The 19,145-nt window shown below is 31.0% G+C and overlaps 2 protein-coding genes across 3 annotated transcripts in view; one reads left to right on the forward strand and one right to left on the reverse strand.

Moving 5' to 3' along the window:
- LOC111421271 (calcium release-activated calcium channel protein 1-like) overlaps positions 1-19,145 on the forward strand; it is a 37,859-nt gene that overhangs the window by 6,899 nt on the left and 11,815 nt on the right. Inside the window, exon 1 of one of the 2 annotated variants that reach the window (XM_071200876.1) lies at positions 1,805-2,085. The exons of the other annotated variant lie outside the window; for it this stretch is intronic. The gene's annotated coding sequence lies outside the window, so the exon portion shown is untranslated. Of the gene's footprint in view, positions 1-1,804; positions 2,086-19,145 lie in introns of those variants that run through there. 2 annotated transcript variants of the gene reach the window in all.
- LOC111422229 (methyl-CpG-binding domain protein 4-like) overlaps positions 12,007-19,145 on the reverse strand; it is a 91,702-nt gene continuing 84,563 nt past the window's right edge. Inside the window, exons 3-4 of the mRNA XM_071200877.1 lie at positions 12,541-12,684; positions 12,007-12,482 (exon numbers count right to left, since the gene is read on the reverse strand). Coding sequence (XP_071056978.1) covers positions 12,016-12,482; positions 12,541-12,616 — 543 coding nt within the window. The 5' untranslated portion in view covers positions 12,617-12,684 and the 3' untranslated portion in view covers positions 12,007-12,015. The remainder of the gene's footprint in view (positions 12,483-12,540; positions 12,685-19,145) is intronic.

Below are 19,145 nucleotides of genomic sequence, written 5' to 3' on the forward strand. Positions count from 1 at the left end.
ATCATTTCAAAAACTTATTTCTCAAGAACTGAAAGTGATTTTTCAAAACTGCTTTTTGCATTAAAAAGAAGATACTTTAATTAATAATTGGTGATAATTCCACAACGATCCTTCAAGAAATTAATTTTATAGCGAATTTTGAAAATTATCGATGAAAATTTCAACATCGAAAATTTTATCAAAACTTCAAATATTGTTTTCTCAAAAACTAAAAGCTATTTTACAAAACGTGTTGGTTCATTGGAAAGAGGACACTTTTATTAACACTTTGGGAAATTTTCATACTCATATTCCAAGAACTGCATTTTATACGAATTTTTAAAACTTAATCGGTAAAAATTGTAAAATTCTAAAAAATTGTCGATCATTTCAAAAATTTATTTCTTAAGAACTAAAAGTGATTTTTCAAAACGGCTTTTTGCATTAAAAAGAGGATACTGTAATTAATAATTGGTGATATTTCCACAAGGATCCTTCAAGAAATTAATTTTATAGCGAATTTTGAAAGTTATCGATGAAAATTGCAACATCGAAAATTTCATCAAAACTTCAAATATAGTTTTCTCAAAAACTAAAAGTTATTTTTCAAAACGGGTTAGTTCATTGGAAAGAGGACACTTTTATTAACACTTTGAGAAATTTTCATACTCATATTCCAAGAGTTGAATTTTATAGGAATTTTTAAAACTTAATCGGCGAAAATTGCAAAATTCGAAAAAAAGGTCAATCATTTCAAAAATTAATTTCTCAAAAACTAAAAGCGATTTTTCAAAACGGCTTGTTGCATTAAAAAGAGCATACTTTATTCAATAATTGGTGATATCTCCACAAAGATCCTTCAAAAAATTAATTTCATAGCGAATTTTGAAAATTATCGATGAAAATTGCAACATCGAAAATTTTATCAAAACTTCAAATATTGTTTTCTCAAAAACTAAAAGTTATTTTTCAAAACGGGTTGATTCATTGGAAAGAAGACACTCTTATTAACACTTTGGGAAATTTTCATACTCATTTTCCAAGAACAGGATTTTATACGAATTTTTAAAACTTAATCGGCGAAAATTGCAAAATTCGAAAAAATTTTCGATTATTTCAAAAATTTATTTCTCAAAATCAAAAAGTGATTTTTCAAAACGGCTTGATGCATGAAAAAGAGGATACTTTAATTAATAATCGAAAGTGATAACAGCGACAGTTCTGTTAGTAATGAATGTGATGATGAATTACAAGCGAAGAGAAGAAAACTAGATGAAGCTGCAGCAACAAGAGATTTTATATATCGTATTGGGATTGTTATAATGAGGTTGCTAATGATAAATAAAGTTGTATTCAATGAAAAGGTCTTATTGTAGTTAAACTTGATTATTATCTGCAGTGTCCAACACCTAAAAGAGATACTAATTCCTGTGAATGGTGGAGTACTAAGTAATAAGTTTTTAATATCCGGCCAAAACCGGATTTAGTTACTATCCGGTATCCGGCCGGATTTTAAAATAGCTGGATAGGCCAGATACCAGATATCCGTTCCACCACTACTAATTTACATCGTAGAAAGGCGAGAAGAAACCCGTTAATCAATAAAAAGAATCACAACATGAGATTAATATTTGCGAAAGAGCACGAAAATAAAAATTTTTCTTTTTGTAAAATTGTTCTATTTACTGATAAAAGTAAATACAAGTTATAACCCGAGAACAAAGGAACTTTAAAATAAATAATCATCAGATTCTTTTGTAATCGTCGTATAAAATTGCGCTCAACTAAGAGATAATTTTAGTCTAGTCTTAATATTCATTGTATTAGATTCAGTGTAACTTTTTGTATTCAAGTTCAAATAAATAAGTTTTTAAAAATAGTTTTACTACGACGAAAAAGTTAAGACACAGAGCAACAGTGAATTCCTTATATTAAATTAATGAGGATCCATAAAGATAAAGTGTTATAGAAATACTGCCTCGGTAGGAAGCAACATATACTGTCGCAACCTTATTACACTAATAATTAGTGTATCTATAACAAGACAGAGAAGATAAATCTTTTCTATTTAGAGAGTTTACAACCGAGATCGCTTACGGACAAGGCGTGAGTTCTTCGTTTATGTACGGCCATGCTTTTCTTGGATTCATACCCTTCTTGCAGTCTTCCACCTTTCTGCTTAGTCTTTTTTCTCTTTTAAGGTATTATTCAATCTTCTATTACCAGTATCTTTCCATTGATATATGTTTCTGACCAACCGCCTTTTTTCTTTTCCAGTCTTTCTTCATGATAATTCTTGCATTACCACCCTCTTTTCAGTCTCACACCTTTCTGCCCATTCCGCTTCTTGGCTCTCCAACCTTTGTTCAGTCGTTTTCTCAGCCTTTCCAATCATCTGTATGGCCATCCTTTCCTGGTCTTTATCTTTTCTTTTCAGATTTTCTATTACTTCTATTTGTTATTAAGTGAACTTAATTCATTGCAGAAGCTTTTTCTTCTCTATTATTGGTTTTAATCGTTTTAATAAAAATCTTTCAAACAATTTTGACATCATCGGAAGCAGCGATATTGGTCTGTAGGAAGACACTTCATTAGGAGGTTTCATAATAACTTACATAAAAGTCTGGGAACATGTCTCAGTTTGAAGGCAGCATTTATTAGTTTTTCTTGAGCCAGCAGTTCCACTTCTGCGATGTTCCTGACTCTCTAGTCTATGCCTTATAGGAGCGTATTATAGATTAAGGCGATTTATAATATATCTGATGAAAAATCACTTTCACGAAAACCAGCAAAATCAGCCTTCACAAAGTTTCAAGCAGTGTCCCGACGCCATCAAGCAATATCTAGCCTTCTCTAATCAATCTTTAGTTTTCTTCAGACTTCATCCGGTATATCAAGTTTTTTGTAATCAATCTATGATCTTTTGCAAAAAGTATATAGTCTCCTGTAAACGATATTAAGTATTTTGTATTCAATATTTATTCTTCTGTTAGCAGAATCTAATCTTGAGTTCGCCATATTAAGTTTTCTGCAAGCAGTATATAACTTTGTTTCAGCAATACGTAGTTTCTATGAATTTACAAGTAGCATATAACCTTTTGCAAACTAAATTAGACCTTCTGAAATCAGCATTCAGTTTTTTCAAGCAGTATCTTATCTTTTGCAAGCTATACATAGTTTTGTAGAAATAATATTAAGTCACCATCACGCGTTATTCAGCTTGTAGTCTTATACATGCAATATTTACTGTTCTGCCAGCAATATCTAGTCTTCAGTATGTTATATTAAGCCTTCTACAAGCATTATCTAGTTTCCAACAAGTAGTATATAATTTTGCATCGTGAATACGAAGTTTTCATGAATATTCAAGTAGCATGTAACCTCCTGCAAGGTAGATTTGATCTTCTTCAATCAATATTTATTCTTCTGTAAGTAGCACATAATCTCCCTGAGTAGTATAAAGTCGCCATAAGCTTTATTTAGCTTTTAGTCTTTTCCATGCAATATTTAATTTTTTGCCAATAGTATCTAGTCTTCAGTAAGGTATATTTAGTCTTTTACAAGCAGTATCTAGCTTCCTACATGCAGCATAGAGTTTTGCTTTATCAACACATAATTTGTATGAATTTTCAAGTAGCATGTTATCTTCTGCAATCTGGATTTTATCTTCTGTAATCATCATTCAGTCATTTTCAATCAATGCATGGTTTTGTTGAAATAATATTAAGTCACCATCACGCTTTATTCAGCTTGTAGTCTTATACATGCAATATTTACTGTTCTGCCAGCAATATTTAGTCTTCAGTATGTTATATTAAGCCTTCTACAAGCATTATCTAGTTTCCAACAAGTAGTATATAATTTTGCATCGTGAATACGAAGTTTTCATGAATATTCAAGTAGCATGTAATCTCCTACAAGGTAGATTTGATCTTCTTCAATCAATATTTAATCTTTTGTAAGTAGCACATAATCTCCCTGAGTAGTATAAAGTCGCCATAAGCTTTATTTAGCTTTTAGTCTATTCCATGCAATATTTAATTTTTTGCCAATAGTATCTAGTCTTCAGTAAGGTATATTTAGTCTTTTACAAGCAGTATCTAGCTTCCTACATGCAGCATAGAGTTTTGCTTTATCAACACATAATTTGTATAAATTTTCAAGTAGCATGTTATCTTCTGCAAACTGAATTTTATCTTCTGTAATCATCATTCAGTCATTTTCAAGCAATGCATGGTTTTGTTGAAATAATATTAAGTCACCATCAGGCTTCATTTAGCTTGTAGTCTTCTACATGCAATATTTACTCTTCTACCAGCAATATCCAGTCTTCAATATGCTGTATTAAGCCTTCTAGAAGCACTATCTAGTTTCTTACAAGCAGTATACAATTTTGCTTCGTCAATACGAAGTTTCCATGAATGTTCAAGTAGCATGCAATCTCCTGCAAAGTAGATTTGATGTACTTCAATCAAAATTTGGTATTCTGTAATCAATATTTAATCTTCTGTAAGTAGCACATAATCTCTCCGAAGTAGTATAAAATCACCATCACGCGTTATTTAGCTTTTAGTCTTTTGCAAGCAATATTTAATTTTCTGCCAGTAGTATCTAGTCTTCAGTAAGCTATATTTAGTCTTCTACAAGCAATATCTACTTTCCTACATGCAATATAGAGTTTTGCTTTATCAACACATAATTCCTATGAATTTTCAAGTAGCAGGTAACCTTTCGGAAACTTGATTGGATCTTCTGCAATCAGCATTCAGACTATTTTAAGCAGTATTTAGTCTTCTATGATCATTTTCTTGTCTTTTTGTCAGATTTGATTTTCTGCAATCAGCATTTAGTCTGTTTCAAGCAGTATCCAGCCGTTTATAATGACTTTTTTATCTTTAGCAAGCAATACATAGTCACTAACAATGGACGACGACGACCTGATAGCTGTACTTGGCTTAACACTTGTTCTACAGAATACAAAAAGAAGAAGAACTCGCTCGGAATGGTGTAAACGCTGGTTATTGAAAAGAAAGCAGTTCTCTCAAGTAAATTTGTTAAATGAATTGAGATTTACACCAACAGATTACAAAAATTATTTACGAATGGCTGAAAATCTTTATTTGAAACTATCATTGATCACTCCGTTTATACAAAGACAAGATACTGTTATGAGAAATGCAATATCAGCATATGAGAGACTAGCAGCAACATTAAGATTTCTTGCTACAGGAAGAACATACAAGTGTCTTAAAGTGTCATACGAGTGGATGGCGCGCACGTCCTTCCACCGTCGTATACATTAAAGTGAGAACCACTGAGAACTGAAAACAAACTGAGAAGTCTGAGAATTGTGTATGCAAGCTAGCCGGACGCCACACACGCCTGGTTATGCATGCATGCAAACGTAACCGAGCGGCAGAAAATATCAATTTTGATATTTGCTTGGTTGCACGTACATGCGCCGATAACTGTACAGAGTGTCCAAATTTCAATGGGTTTGCAGGGTATCTCAGTTATTATGAAAAATAGAAAGTTGCGGCTTTCGCGAACCTGAGCTACTTTTTTGTGAAACTTACAATGACGCAAACCAAATTTCCATATTTTCATCTCTCTTCGGTTTTGAAATTTACGATTTTCAGACACCTCCTGTATCTCGGCTATCCGGAAACGTAAAAACGGGTTCTAATAGATTTTTTCACGTAGAATCCAATGGTGCACGTAGAATTTTTCTTTCTACACCCTGTACAGTTTTATCACACACACGCTAGGGTTTACCTGTCGGTTATGCATGTAAGGCTAAAATCATCATGCAAACCCTATGGTGTATGGCCTGCATAACACATTGTTTTCTAACATTTTTGCTCTCAGATGCATCAATGTAGAGAAATATTCGACAATATGAAAATTAGAAGAATTCGTAGTTTCACAAGTTGCTAATGGAAGAAAAATCGGTATTCCGAGCATGATACAGAAAAACTTTTAGAACAAAAGTTGTAGCAAATCTTACCCATAACACATTGTGATCTAAAATTTTTGCTCTCAGATGCATCAATCTAGAGAAATATTCGAAAATATAAAAATTAGAAGAATTCGTAGTTTCACAATTTGCTAATGGAAAAGAAATCGGTATTACAAGCATGATACAGAAAAACTTTTTGAACAAAAGTTGTAGTAAATTTTATCCTTAACACATTGTTTTCTAACATTTTTGCTCTCAGATGCGTCAATGTAGAGAAATATTCGAAAGTATAAAAATTAGAAGAATTCGTAGTTTCACAATTTGTTAATGGAAAAAAAATCGGTATTCCGAGCATGATACAGAAAAACTTTTAGAACAAAAGTTGTAGCAAATCTTACCCATAACACATTGTGATCTAAAATTTTTGCTCTCAGATGCATCAATGTAGAGAAATATTCGAAAATATAAAAATTAGAAGAATTCGTAGTTTCACAATTTGCTAATGGAAAAGAAATCGGTATTACAAGCATGATACAGAAAAACTTTTTGACCAAAAGTTGTAGCAAATTTTATCCTTAATACATTGTTTTCTAACATTTTTGCTCTCAGATGCGTCAATGTAGAGAAATATTCGAAAATATAAAAATTAGAAGAATTCGTAGTTTCACAAATTGCTAATGGAAAAAAATCGGTGTTCCGAGCATGATACAAAAAAACTTTTACAACAAAACTTCTAGCAAATTTTACCCTTAACACATTGCTATTTAACATTTTTGCTCTCAGATGCATCAATGTAGAGAAATATACGAAAATATGAAAATTAGAAGGGTTCGTAGTTTTACAAGTCGCTAATGGAAAAAAATCGGTATTACGAGCATGATACAGAAAAACTTTTAGAACAAAAGTTGTAGCAAACTTTACCCTTAACACATTGTTTTCTAACATTTTTACTGTCAGATGCATCAATGTAGAGAAATATTCAAAAATATGAAAATTAGAAGAATTCGTAGTTTCACAAGTTGCTAATGGAAAAAAAATCAGTATTACGAGTATGATACAGAAAAAGTTTTAGAACAAAAGTTGTAGCAAATTTTACCCTTAACACATTATTATATAACATTTTTGCTCTCAGATGCATCAATGTAGAGAAATACTCGAAAATATGAAAATTAGAAGAATTCGTAGTTTCACAAGTTGCTAATGGAAAAAAAATCAGTATTACGAGTATGATACAGAAAAAGTTTTAGAACAAAAGTTGTAGCAAATTTTACCCTTAACACATTATTATATAACATTTTTGCTCTCAGATGCATTCGTATATATTCAAAATAAATAATAATCTCTTGATATAAATAATAAATTTTTTGAAATAAATACTAACACACTAGTTCGTTGGTACTAAATTAAAGTCTCACACTTTTTTGAAAAAAGCATCTAGTTTAATTTGCTTTGATTGTTGCTTCCTTTCTTGCAGAATCATAGCATAAGGTCGGAGGGCAGCTATGACACTTCTTTTATCATTTGCGCTTCGATTGTAATCCCCATCTATGTCATCGAGCTCACCTGTTAATCTTTCTATAGAGGAAAGGATACGAGTTAGATAGTCCGTTTTTAGGATTTTCCTATCATTTTCTTTCTCATCCTCCTCTTCTTCTTCGGGATTTTCTGATTGAGGGCGATCATATGTGATTGGTTATTCATGCACGTCTAACAGTCCGGTCACATCTTCAATTGTAACGTCTTTGATTCCACATTCGCGTGTAAACCTGATAATGTCTTCGTTTATGTTAATGTTATTTACCACTTCTACACTTGCACCTTGTAAAATCCAGGAAGAAGTTTACGCCAAACGCCGTTTAATTAATTGTTTGTCACTTCGTCCCTCTCAGCTTTTGTCAAGACCTCTAAAAGCTCGTGGATTCTGGGAATGGTACACTACCATTGGCTTAAATTTTAAAGAACCAGAAATATTTGATTCCAAGAGAACAGTCAGTCTATCCTTGGCGGCTTTAAATCCACGAGCACTACATTCTTGTCGCGAAATAAATGTTCTCGATGGCAACTTCTTCCAATAGAGGCCTGTTTCATCAAAATTGAAGATGAGATCTGCAAGGTAGTTCCCTTGTTCCACAATTTCTTGAAACTTTTAAAGGTAAGCTGCTGCTGCTGCTACATCAGCGCTCGCCGTTCGAGGTTTGAACGGATATTGGTTCGAGATTTGAATCTTGTGAAGCACCCAGTGCTTGCCAAGAAAGTTTCGTCAGTGATTTCTTGCGCCTTCAAATCAGAAAAATCAACAGTGCTTTTTTGCATATGATTGCTTGTGTTACAGGAATATTCTTTTGATTGGCATCATCAATCCACAATGCTAACATTTTTCCATTTTCTCTATATTTTTTTATTGTCGTCTGATGTCAGGCGAACCGGGGAATCCCACGCCAGCACCAACCGGCGTAATTGTGAATCGGCGTAAACCAAACCGGCGCAAAACGACGTTTACCTGTATTCGAAAATATAAAATTTTTAAGAATTCATAGTTTCACAATTTGTTAATGGAAAAAAAATCGGTATTCCGAGCGTGATATAGAAAATCTTTTAGAACAAAAGTTGCAGCAAATTTTATCCTTAACACATTGTTCTCTAAGATTTTTGCTCTCAGATGTATCAATGTAGAGAAATATTCGAAAATATAAAAATTAGAAGAATTCGTAGTTTCACAATTTGCTAATGGAAAAGATATCGGTATTACAAGCATGATACAGAAAAACTTTTTGAACAAAAGTTGTAGTAAATTTTATCCTTAACACATTGTTTTCTAACATTTTTGGTCTCAGATACGTCAATGGAGAGATATATTTGAAAATATGAAAATTAGAAGAATTCGTAGTTTCACAAATTGTTAATGGAAAAAATCGGTATTCCGAGCATGATACAAAAAAACTTATAGAACAAAAGTTGTAGCTAATTTTATCCTTAACATATTGTTCTCTAAAATTTTTCCTTTCAGATCCATCAATGTAGAGAAATATTCGAAAATATAAGAATTAGAAGAATTCGTAGTTTCACAATTTGCTAATGGAGAAGAAATCGGTATTACAAGCATGATACAGAAAAACTTTTTGAACAAAAGTTCTAGCAAATTTTATTCTTAACACATTGTTTTCTAACATTTTTGCTCTCACATGCATCAATGTAGAGAAATATTTGAAAATATGAAAATTAGCAGAATTCGTAGTTTTACAAATTACTAATGGAAAAAAAATCGGTATTCCGAGCATGTTACAGAAAAACTTTTCGAACAAAAGTTGTAACAAATTTTACCCTTAACACATTGTTCTGTAACATTTTTGCTCTCAGATGCATCAATGTAGAGAAATATTCGAAAATGTGAAAATTTGCAGAATTCGTAATATTACAAGATGCTAATGGATAAGAAATCGGTATTACAAGCACGATACAGAAAAACTTTTTGAACAAAAGTTGTAGTAAATTTTATCCTTAACACATTGTTTTCTAACATTTTTGGTCTCAGATGCATCAATGGAGAGAAATATTCAAAAATGTGAAAATTTGCAGAATTCGTAATTTTACAAGATGCTAATGGAAAGAAAATCGGTATTCCGAGCATGATACAGAAAAACTTTTGGAACAAAAGTTATAGCAAATCTTACCCATAATACATTGTTATCTAAAATTTTTGCTCTCAGAGGCATCAATGTAGAGAAATATTCGAAAATATGAAAATTTGCAGAATTCATAATATTACAAGATGCTAATGGATAAGAAATCGGTATTACAAGCATGATACAGAAAAACTTTTTGAACAAAAGATGTAGTAAATTTTATCCTTAACACATTGTTTTCTAACATTTTTGGTCTCAGATGCATCAATGGAGAGAAATATTCAAAAATGTGAAAATTTGCAGAATTCGTAATTTTACAAGATTCGTAGTTTCACAAGTTGCTAAATTGCGAATTAGACTTCCATAAGCAGTATATACAGTGAAATTCCCCTAACTCGAACTTCTATATCTCGAATTATCCTGAAAGTCGAATAATTTTCGTTAGCTCAAGCGTTTGACTAGGTTTCAAATGTGTTTTTATTTCTCTAAGGCCCACTTTTACCACCTCTTGATAAATTTATCCGATAGATAAATCCAGCTCTTAGGTCCATTACTCTTAGGTTTATCTATAAGATAAATTTAACTAAAAGATGGTAGTAATGGACCTTAGCCAATGAGAGTGCTTAAAACCGCCGTAACCATGGCAACCATCTTCTAGATAGTTTATCAGGAGGATGGTAAAAGTGGGCCTTAGGGCCGGTTTATCAATATCTAGTTAAGACGAATTATTTGTCAATTAAAATTGTAGCTGATAGATAACGTCGACGAATCGTTTATCCACCCCTAGTTTAGGGTAATCTTATAGATAAATATGACATTTGGATACCCACCAGATTGAAGTACTGGTTAAGGGTTTACCTATTAGATATTGTCCAAAAAATGTGAGCACAAGTTTGGTTGCTTGGTGAAAGTAAATGACAATAAAATCAAAATATAACGTCAAAAATAAATTAAGCTTATAATATGATAATAATTGTGGTGATGGATAAGCAAGAGAAAGAAAAGATCATCAAATTTTAGTACAGCAGAAAAGAACTTGTTGATGGATTTGGCAAACGAATATAAAAACGTTATAGAAAATAAATAATAATCTAGTAATTAAAAAAAAAAAAAAAAATAATCTAATCTATAATCTAATACAGTATAAACTCGTCTCAATTTTAACCAAGATCGACAAAACTGTGTCATTTTTTAACCGAAATCTAACAAAAAAACGTGGTCGTCCAACTCCTCAAAGTGGTTTTGACTTTTGTCTTTCTTTTATAATAGGGGTTTATAATGGTCGTCGTTTATAATTTAAGAGTTGGACAATATCCTCATCTTTATCGCTGTCTAATAAATATTCATGTAGGAATTCCATTATAAAAGAGGTTTTCGAAAACAAAGCACAATACCGAAAGCACACAGGAATGGTAACCTCCAAAACACGATCAGCTGTTTATATCCACTTCATAAACTAAAGTCAATTATTCAAATTTCACCAATTACGTTTCATTTCCGTTTCTGATGTTAACACTCAGGGGTACCATCTATGTTTTATCTCGTAGCTTGCTGCCTGTCGGGTAGAAAGTTGCTGGATAAACGATTCGCTGAGGTTATCTGTTAGGCAAGTTTATCCATGAGTTGCGTATCTAACAGATTTAACTCGACATTGATAAACCGGCCCTTAGTCGAATTTCCCTAACTCGAATTTCTCTGTAACTCGAACTGAACTACTATGGAATTTCTTCAACTTCCACTTCTATAAGTCGAATTTACCAAAGAATAAAATATTCGAATCCGCTCTGTAAGTAATTTTAACTACAATCAAAACTCATAGACTCTGGCTCAGAAACTACAGACTCTTGAACCAAAACAAACCTAATGTTGTTATTGTTTCAAAATCAGATGAGGGTGATGATAATCTTGAAAATGAAATACTTATCGCTGTGCCTACATTTGATGAAGCTTATTCCTCTCTTAGCAAGCTTGAAACCTTTGTATTATCAAGAGGGAATGTTCCAAATAATATTCATAATTCTTTAATCAGATAAAATAATTCTGAAAATTATGGATTACTTTAAAAAACTTGATTAATTTTCTACTTACAATAGTATTAAGGTTTCTGTTTTAAATTTAATCTTCTGCAAATCGTTTTGCTTCGCGTATCGGCTTTATTAAACAATTTTAAGTAACCACGAAAAATAATATATATATTTTATATAAATAAAGAATAAAAATATTATTTAGAGATTAATTTGAGTTGTTTTTCGCGTTAATTTCCAACGTAACATTACAAAAAAGATCTGTACACGATTTTCTAAGAATTCGCAATTAGAATAGAAACATCAAAGACCTCGCTTACGACGTCAACGAGTAAATAATTCCACGTTTTTTCTTTGTGACGCAAACAACTTTGCAATATTAAGCGCAAAATTGCGTTTATTAAAAATTAAACATTCTTACCTTTACAATTCACGACAAAGACAAGTCATTGTTGTTATTCCCCAGATAAACCTTCAAATACCAGTTCTTATAAATCCTTAAATATCGATCTTTCGGCTCGACGTCGAATTTCCCCAAACAAAACATGTTGTAAGCATCTCTCCCATATTCCCCAATTCCGTAAATTTCTTCGACACTTTTCCAATTTTTAAATAAATAATCGTGGGTCATATAATAAATTTGAGTGGCTCGCGTTCGTTTTAAACCTAAAGGTTCGAAGAATTTCTCCAAGACGGTTATTTCGGTTTCGAGTAATTTTTGTGGCGACTCAATCTCGTTAAAGAACCACTCCAAATGATTTTTGCAAGATTTTAGTGGGGTTTTGTTCAAAAAAATCGTTGCGGTTAATAATTTCCAAGGATCATCGAAAAGTTGTTCCTCAATTAAATGATAAGGAGAAATCGGAGGAATAAATTTTATCGTATCTTGATTTTTCTCTAAACAGATTAAAAAATTTTTGTTGAAATCGCATCCTTTTAAAATGGGTAAGTGAACCTTTTCGGGGTCGAATTGGATCAGAAAGTTGCGGTTTATGGCGGTTATTTGGACGTTGTTGTCTTCTTGGTAACATATCCTACATTTTCCGGCTACTAAGTAGGTGTTTTCGCTAAAATGTCGGCTTAAATAAATAATGTCCATCTGAAATTCGAAGAATAAAAATAATTGTAATAAATGAGTGAATAAATAAGTTATAATTAAGGTTTAAAAATGTTTAAAAAGGTGATAATTTGGAAAAAATTAATTGGTGTTAAATGGAATTAATTAAATGAAGAATTCCGAAACGAAATTTCTAAGAATTTTTTAATCGTCACTTAAAATTCTTTTTTTAACGATTTTAAGTAATTTATTGATTATCATTTATACAAAAAAATCTTGCACAATAAATTTGGCAAGGATCAACATTTCTGCATAAATGCACCCTTAAATAAATGTGGGGATGAAATCAGACAGCAAACATGTGTCTTCATGGTCTTCAGCGATATTTCATAACCAGGACAAAGATAGCAATATAGCAATATACATGGAAAAAATCGGTATTTTGAGCATGATACAGAAAAACATTTAGAACAAAAGTTAGAGCAAATTTTACTCTAAACACATTGTTCTCTAACATTTTTGCTCTCAAATGCATCAATGTAGAGGAATATTCGAAAATATGAAAATTAGAAGAATTCGTAGTTTCATAAGTTACTAATGGAAAAAAATCGGTATTCCGAGCATGATACAGAAAAACTTTTAGAACAAAAGTTGTTGCAAATTTTACCCTTAACACATTGTTTTCTAACATTTTTGCTCTCAGATGCATCAATGTAGAGAAATATTCGAAAATGTGAAAATTAGAAGAATTCGTAGTTTCACAAGTTGCTAATGGAAAAGAAATTGTTATTGCGAGTATGATACAGAAAAACTTTTAGAACAAAAGTTGTAACAAATTTTACCCTTAACACATTGTTTTGTAACATTTTTTGTCTTAGATGCATCAATGTAGAGAAATATTCGAAAATATGAAAATTAGAAGAATTCGTAGTTTCACAAGTTGCTAATGGAAAAAAAATCGATATTCCGAGTATGATACAGAAAAACTTTTAGAACAAAAGTTGTAGCAAATTTTACCCTTAACACATTATTATCTAACATTTTTGCTCTCAGATGCATCAATGTAGAGAAATATTCGAAAATATGAAAATTAGAAGAATTCGTAGTTTCACATGTTGCTAATGGAAAAAAATCGGTATTGCGAGCATGATACAGAAAAACTTTTAGAACAAAAGTTGTAGCTAATTTTATCCTTAACACATTGTTTTCTAACATTTTTGCTCTCAGATGCATCAATGTAGAGAAATATTCGAAAATGTGAAAATTAGAAGAATTCGTAGTTTCACAAGTTGCTAATGGAAAAGAAATCGGTATTCCGAGCATGATACAGAAAAACTTTTAGAACAAAAGTTGTTGCAAATTTTACCCTTAACACATTGTTTTCTAACATTTTTGCTTTCAGATGCATCAATGTAGAGAAATATTCGAAAATGTGAAAATTAGAAGAATTCGTAGATTCACAAGTTGCTAATGGAAAAAAAATCGGTATTACGAGCATGATACAGAAAAAGTTTTAGAAAAAAAGTTGTAGCAAATTTTACCCTTAACACATTATTATCTAACATTTTTGCTCTCAGATGCATCAATGTAGAGAAATATTCGAAAATATAAAAATTAGCATAATTCGTAGTTTCACAATTTGCTAATGGAAAAAAAATCGGTATTACAAGCATGATACAGAAAAACATTTTGAACAAAAGTTGTAGCAAATTTTACCCTTAACACATTATTATCTAACATTTTTGCTCTCAGATGCATCAATGTAGAGAAATATTCGAAAATGTGAAAATTAGGAGAATTCGTAGTTTCACAAGTTGCTAATGGAAAAGAAATCGGTATTCCGAGCATGATACAGAAAAACTTTTAGAACAAAAGTTGTTACAAATTTTACCCTTAACACATTATTATCTAACATTTTTGCTCCCAGATGCATCAATGTAGAGAAATATTCGAAAATGTGAAAATTAGAAGAATTCGTAGTTTCACAAGTTGCTAATGGAAAAGAAATCGGTATTCCGAGCATGATACAGAAAAACTTTTAGAACAAAAGTTGTTGCAAATTTTACCCTTAACACATTGTTTTCTAACATTTTTGCTCTCAGATGCATCAATGTAGAGAAATATTCGAAAATGTGAAAATTAGAAGAATTCGTAGTTTCACAAGTTGCTAATGGAAAAGAAATCGGTATTCCGAGCATGATACAGAAAAACTTTTAGAACAAAAGTTGTTGCAAATTTTACCCTTAACACATTATTATCTAACATTTTTGCTCTCAGATGCATCAATGTAGAGAAATATTCGAAAATGTGAAAATTAGGAGAATTCGTAGTTTCACAAGTTGCTAATGGAAAAGAAATCGGTATTCCGAGCATGATACAGAAAAACTTTTAGAACAAAAGTTGTTGCAAATTTTACCCTTAACACATTATTATCTAACATTTTTGCTCTCAGATGCATCAATGTAGAGAAATATTCGAAAATGTGAAAATTAGGAGAATTCGTAGTTTCACAAGTTGCTAATGGAAAAGAAATCGGTATTCCGAGCATGATACAGAAAAACTTTTAGAACAAAAGTTGTTGCAAATTTTACCCTTAACACATTATTATCTAACATTTTTGCTCCCAGATGCATCAATGTAGAGAAATATTCGAAAATGTGAAAATTAGAAGAATTCGTAGTTTCACAAGTTGCTAATGGAAAAGAAATCGGTATTCCGAGCATGATACAGAAAAACTTTTAGAACAAAAGTTGTTGCAAATTTTACCCTTAACACATTGTTTTCTAACATTTTTGCTCTCAGATGCATCAATGTAGAGAAATATTCGAAAATGTGAAAATTAGAAGAATTCGTAGTTTCACAAGTTGCTAATGGAAAAGAAATCGGTATTCCGAGCATGATACAGAAAAACTTTTAGAACAAAAGTTGTTGCAAATTTTACCCTTAACACATTGTTTTCTAACATTTTTGCTCTCAGATGCATCAATGTAGAGAAATATTCGAAAATGTGAAAATTAGGAGAATTCGTAGTTTCACAAGTTGCTAATGGAAAAGAAATGGGTATTCCGAGCATGATACAGAAAAACTTTTAGAACAAAAGTTGTAGCAAATTTTACCCTTAACACATTGTTTTCTAACATTTTTGGTCTCAGATGCATTAATGTAGAGAAATATTCGAAAATATGAAAATTAGAAAAAATCGTAGTTTCACAAGATGCTAATGAAGAAGAAATCGGTATTACGAGCATGATACAGAAAAAGTTTTAGAACAAAAGTTGTAGCAAATTTTACCCTTAACACATTATTATCTAACATTTTTGCTCCCAGATGCATCAATGTAGAGAAATATTCGAAAATATGAAAATTAGAAGAATTCGTAGTTTCACAAGTTGCTAATGGAAAAGAAATCGGTATTCCGAGCATGATACAGAAAAACTTTTAGAACAAAAGTTGTTGCAAATTTTACCCTTAACACATTGTTTTCTAACATTTTTGCTCTCAGATGCATCAATGTAGAGAAATATTCGAAAATGTGAAAATTAGAAGAATTCGTCGTTTCACAAGTTGCTAATGGAAAAGAAATCGGTATTCCGAGCATGACACAGAAAAACTTTTAGAACAAAAGTTGTTGCAAATTTTACCCTTAACACATTGTTTTCTAACATTTTTGCTCTCAGATGCATCAATGTAGAGAAATATTCGAAAATATAAAAATTAGAAGAATTCGTAGTTTTCAAAGTTGCTAATGGAAAAAAAATCGGTATTCCGAGCATGATACAGAAAAACTTTTAGATCAAAAGTTGTAGCAAATTTTACCCTTAACGTATTATTATCTAACATTTTTGCTCTCAGATGCATCAATGTAGAGAAATACTCGAAAATATGAAAATTAGAAGAATTCGTAGTTTCACAAGTTGCTAACGGAAAAAAAATCGATATTCCGAGCATGATACAGAAAAATTTTAGAACAAAAGTTGTAGCAAATTTTACCCTTAACACATTGTTTTCTAACATTTTTGGTCTCAGATCCATCAATGTAGAGGAAGATTAGAAAATATAAAAATTAGAAGAATTCGTAGTTTTACAAGTTGCTAATGGAAACAAAATCAGTATTCCGAGCATGTTACAGAAAAACTTTTCTAACAAAAGTTGTAGCAAATTTTACCCTTAACACATTACTATCTAACATTTTTGCTCTCAGATGCATCAATGTAGAGAAATACTCGAAAATATGAAAATTAGAAGAATTTTTAGTTTCACAAGCTGCCAATGGAAAAGAAATCGGTATTACGAGCATGATACAGAAAAAGTTTTAGAACAAAAGTTGTAGCAAATTTTATCCTTAACACAATGTTTTCTAACATTTTTGGTCTCAGGTGCATCAATGTAGAGAAATATTCGAAAATATGAAAATTAGAAGAATTCGTAGTTTCACAAGTTGCTCATGGAAAAAAAATCGGTATTGCCAGCATGATACAGAAAAACTTTTAGAACAAAATTTGTAGCAAATTTTACCCTTAACACATTGTTTTCTAACATTCTTGGTCTCAGATCCATCAATGTAGAGGAAGATTAGAAAATATGAAAATTAGAAGAATTCGTAGTTTTACAATTTGCGAATGGAAAAAAAACGGTATTTCGAACATGATACAGAAAAACTTTTAGTACAAAAGTTGTAGCAAATTCTATCCTTAACACATTGTTTTCTAACATTTTTGGTATAAGATGCATCAATGTAGAGAAATATTCGAAAATATGAAAATTAGAAAAAATCGTAGTTTCACAAGTTGCTAATGGAAAAGAAATCGGTATTGCGAGTATGATATAGAAAAACTTTTAGAACAAAATTTGTAGCAAATTTTACGCTTAACACGTTGCTTTCTAATAATTTTGGCCTCAGATGAATCAATGTAGAGAAATATTCGAAAATATGAAAATTAGAAGAATTCTTAGTTTCACAAGTTGCTAATGGAAAAGAAATCGGTATACCGAGCATGATACAGAAAAACTTTTAGAACAAAAGTTGTTGCAAATTTTACCCTTAACACATTGTTATCCAACATTTTTGCTCTCGGATGCATCAATGTAGAAAAATATTTGAAAATATGAAAGTTAGAAAAATTCGTAGTTTCACAAGTTGCTAATGGAAAAGAAATCGGTATTCCGAGCATGATATAGAAAAACTTTTAGAATAAAACTTGTAGCAAATTTTACCCTTAACACATTGTTATCTAACATTTTTGGTCTCAGATGCATCAATGGAGAGAAATATTTGAAAATATGAAAATTAGAAGAATTCGTAGTTTCACAAATTGCTAATGGAAAAGAAATCCGTATTCCGAGCATGATACAGAAAAACTTTTAGAACAAAAGTTGTAGCAAATTTTACCCTTAACACATTATTATCTAACATTTTTGCTCTCAAATGTATCAATGTAGAGAAATATTCGAAAATATGAAAATTAGACGAATTCGTAACTTCACAAGGTGTTTAATTATCGAAAAGATCTGTAACTTTATTAATTGATAAAGTCGAGGCCGAGGCAGCTAATGTCATAATCAATTTCAGGTTAACATAACATTATTTATCAATTAAAGTTACAAATCTTTTCAATAATTAAGTCGAGGTCACCTGTGGTCGAGTCCAGTGATTAATATTATATCTATCTAAAATTGATCATGATTTGTAAATTTTAGAATTGGTTTTAAATAGTTTTTATTAATGTAATAGTTATGAAGATGATTTGTAGGAATCGAAACCGGTGGAACTAATGACCCTCAATAATTCCTGTAACTGCTCTCTATTCGATACGTATTCAAAAGCTTCTTAAACTCCTAATGGGTTTCATTGCTTCCTAATATATCTCAATGCCTCCGAATAACTCCAATATCATTTTAATGATAATATTGAGTATAGTAATAACTTTAAATGAGACAATTAATTTCAGCTTTTCATAATGTTTTAAATGTTAATGACCCTTAGAATCATTTTATTGTCCCACACTGACTCCGAATAGCTTCTAATATAAATTAATCGCTTTCAATGGGTCCTAATTTTTACTATATTCCAAGCATACAGAGTTTTATTTTTATTTTTACTCCGAACATTTTACTCTTCAAAGGATCTTAATTATTCCGAATGACTCAGAATTCTTAGTTTCACAAGTTGCTAATGGGAAAAAAATCGATATTCCAAGCATTATACAGAAAAACTTTTAGAACAGAAGTTGTAGCAAATTTTACCTTTAACACATTGTTCTCTAACATTTTTGCTCTCAGATGCATCAATGGAGAGAAATATTTGAAAATATGGAAATTAGAAGAATTCGTAGTTTCACACGTTGCTAATGGAAAAAAAAAATCGGTATTTCGAGCATGATACAGAAAAACTTTTAGAACAAAAGTTGTAGCAAATTTTATCCTTAACACATTATTATCTAACATTTTTGCTCTCAGATGCATCAATGTAGAGGAATATTCGAAAATATGAAAATTAGAAGAAT

This window comes from Onthophagus taurus, unplaced genomic scaffold (genome assembly GCF_036711975.1).
Source record: "Onthophagus taurus isolate NC unplaced genomic scaffold, IU_Otau_3.0 ScKx7SY_15, whole genome shotgun sequence".
NCBI lineage: Eukaryota > Metazoa > Arthropoda > Insecta > Coleoptera > Scarabaeidae > Onthophagus > Onthophagus taurus.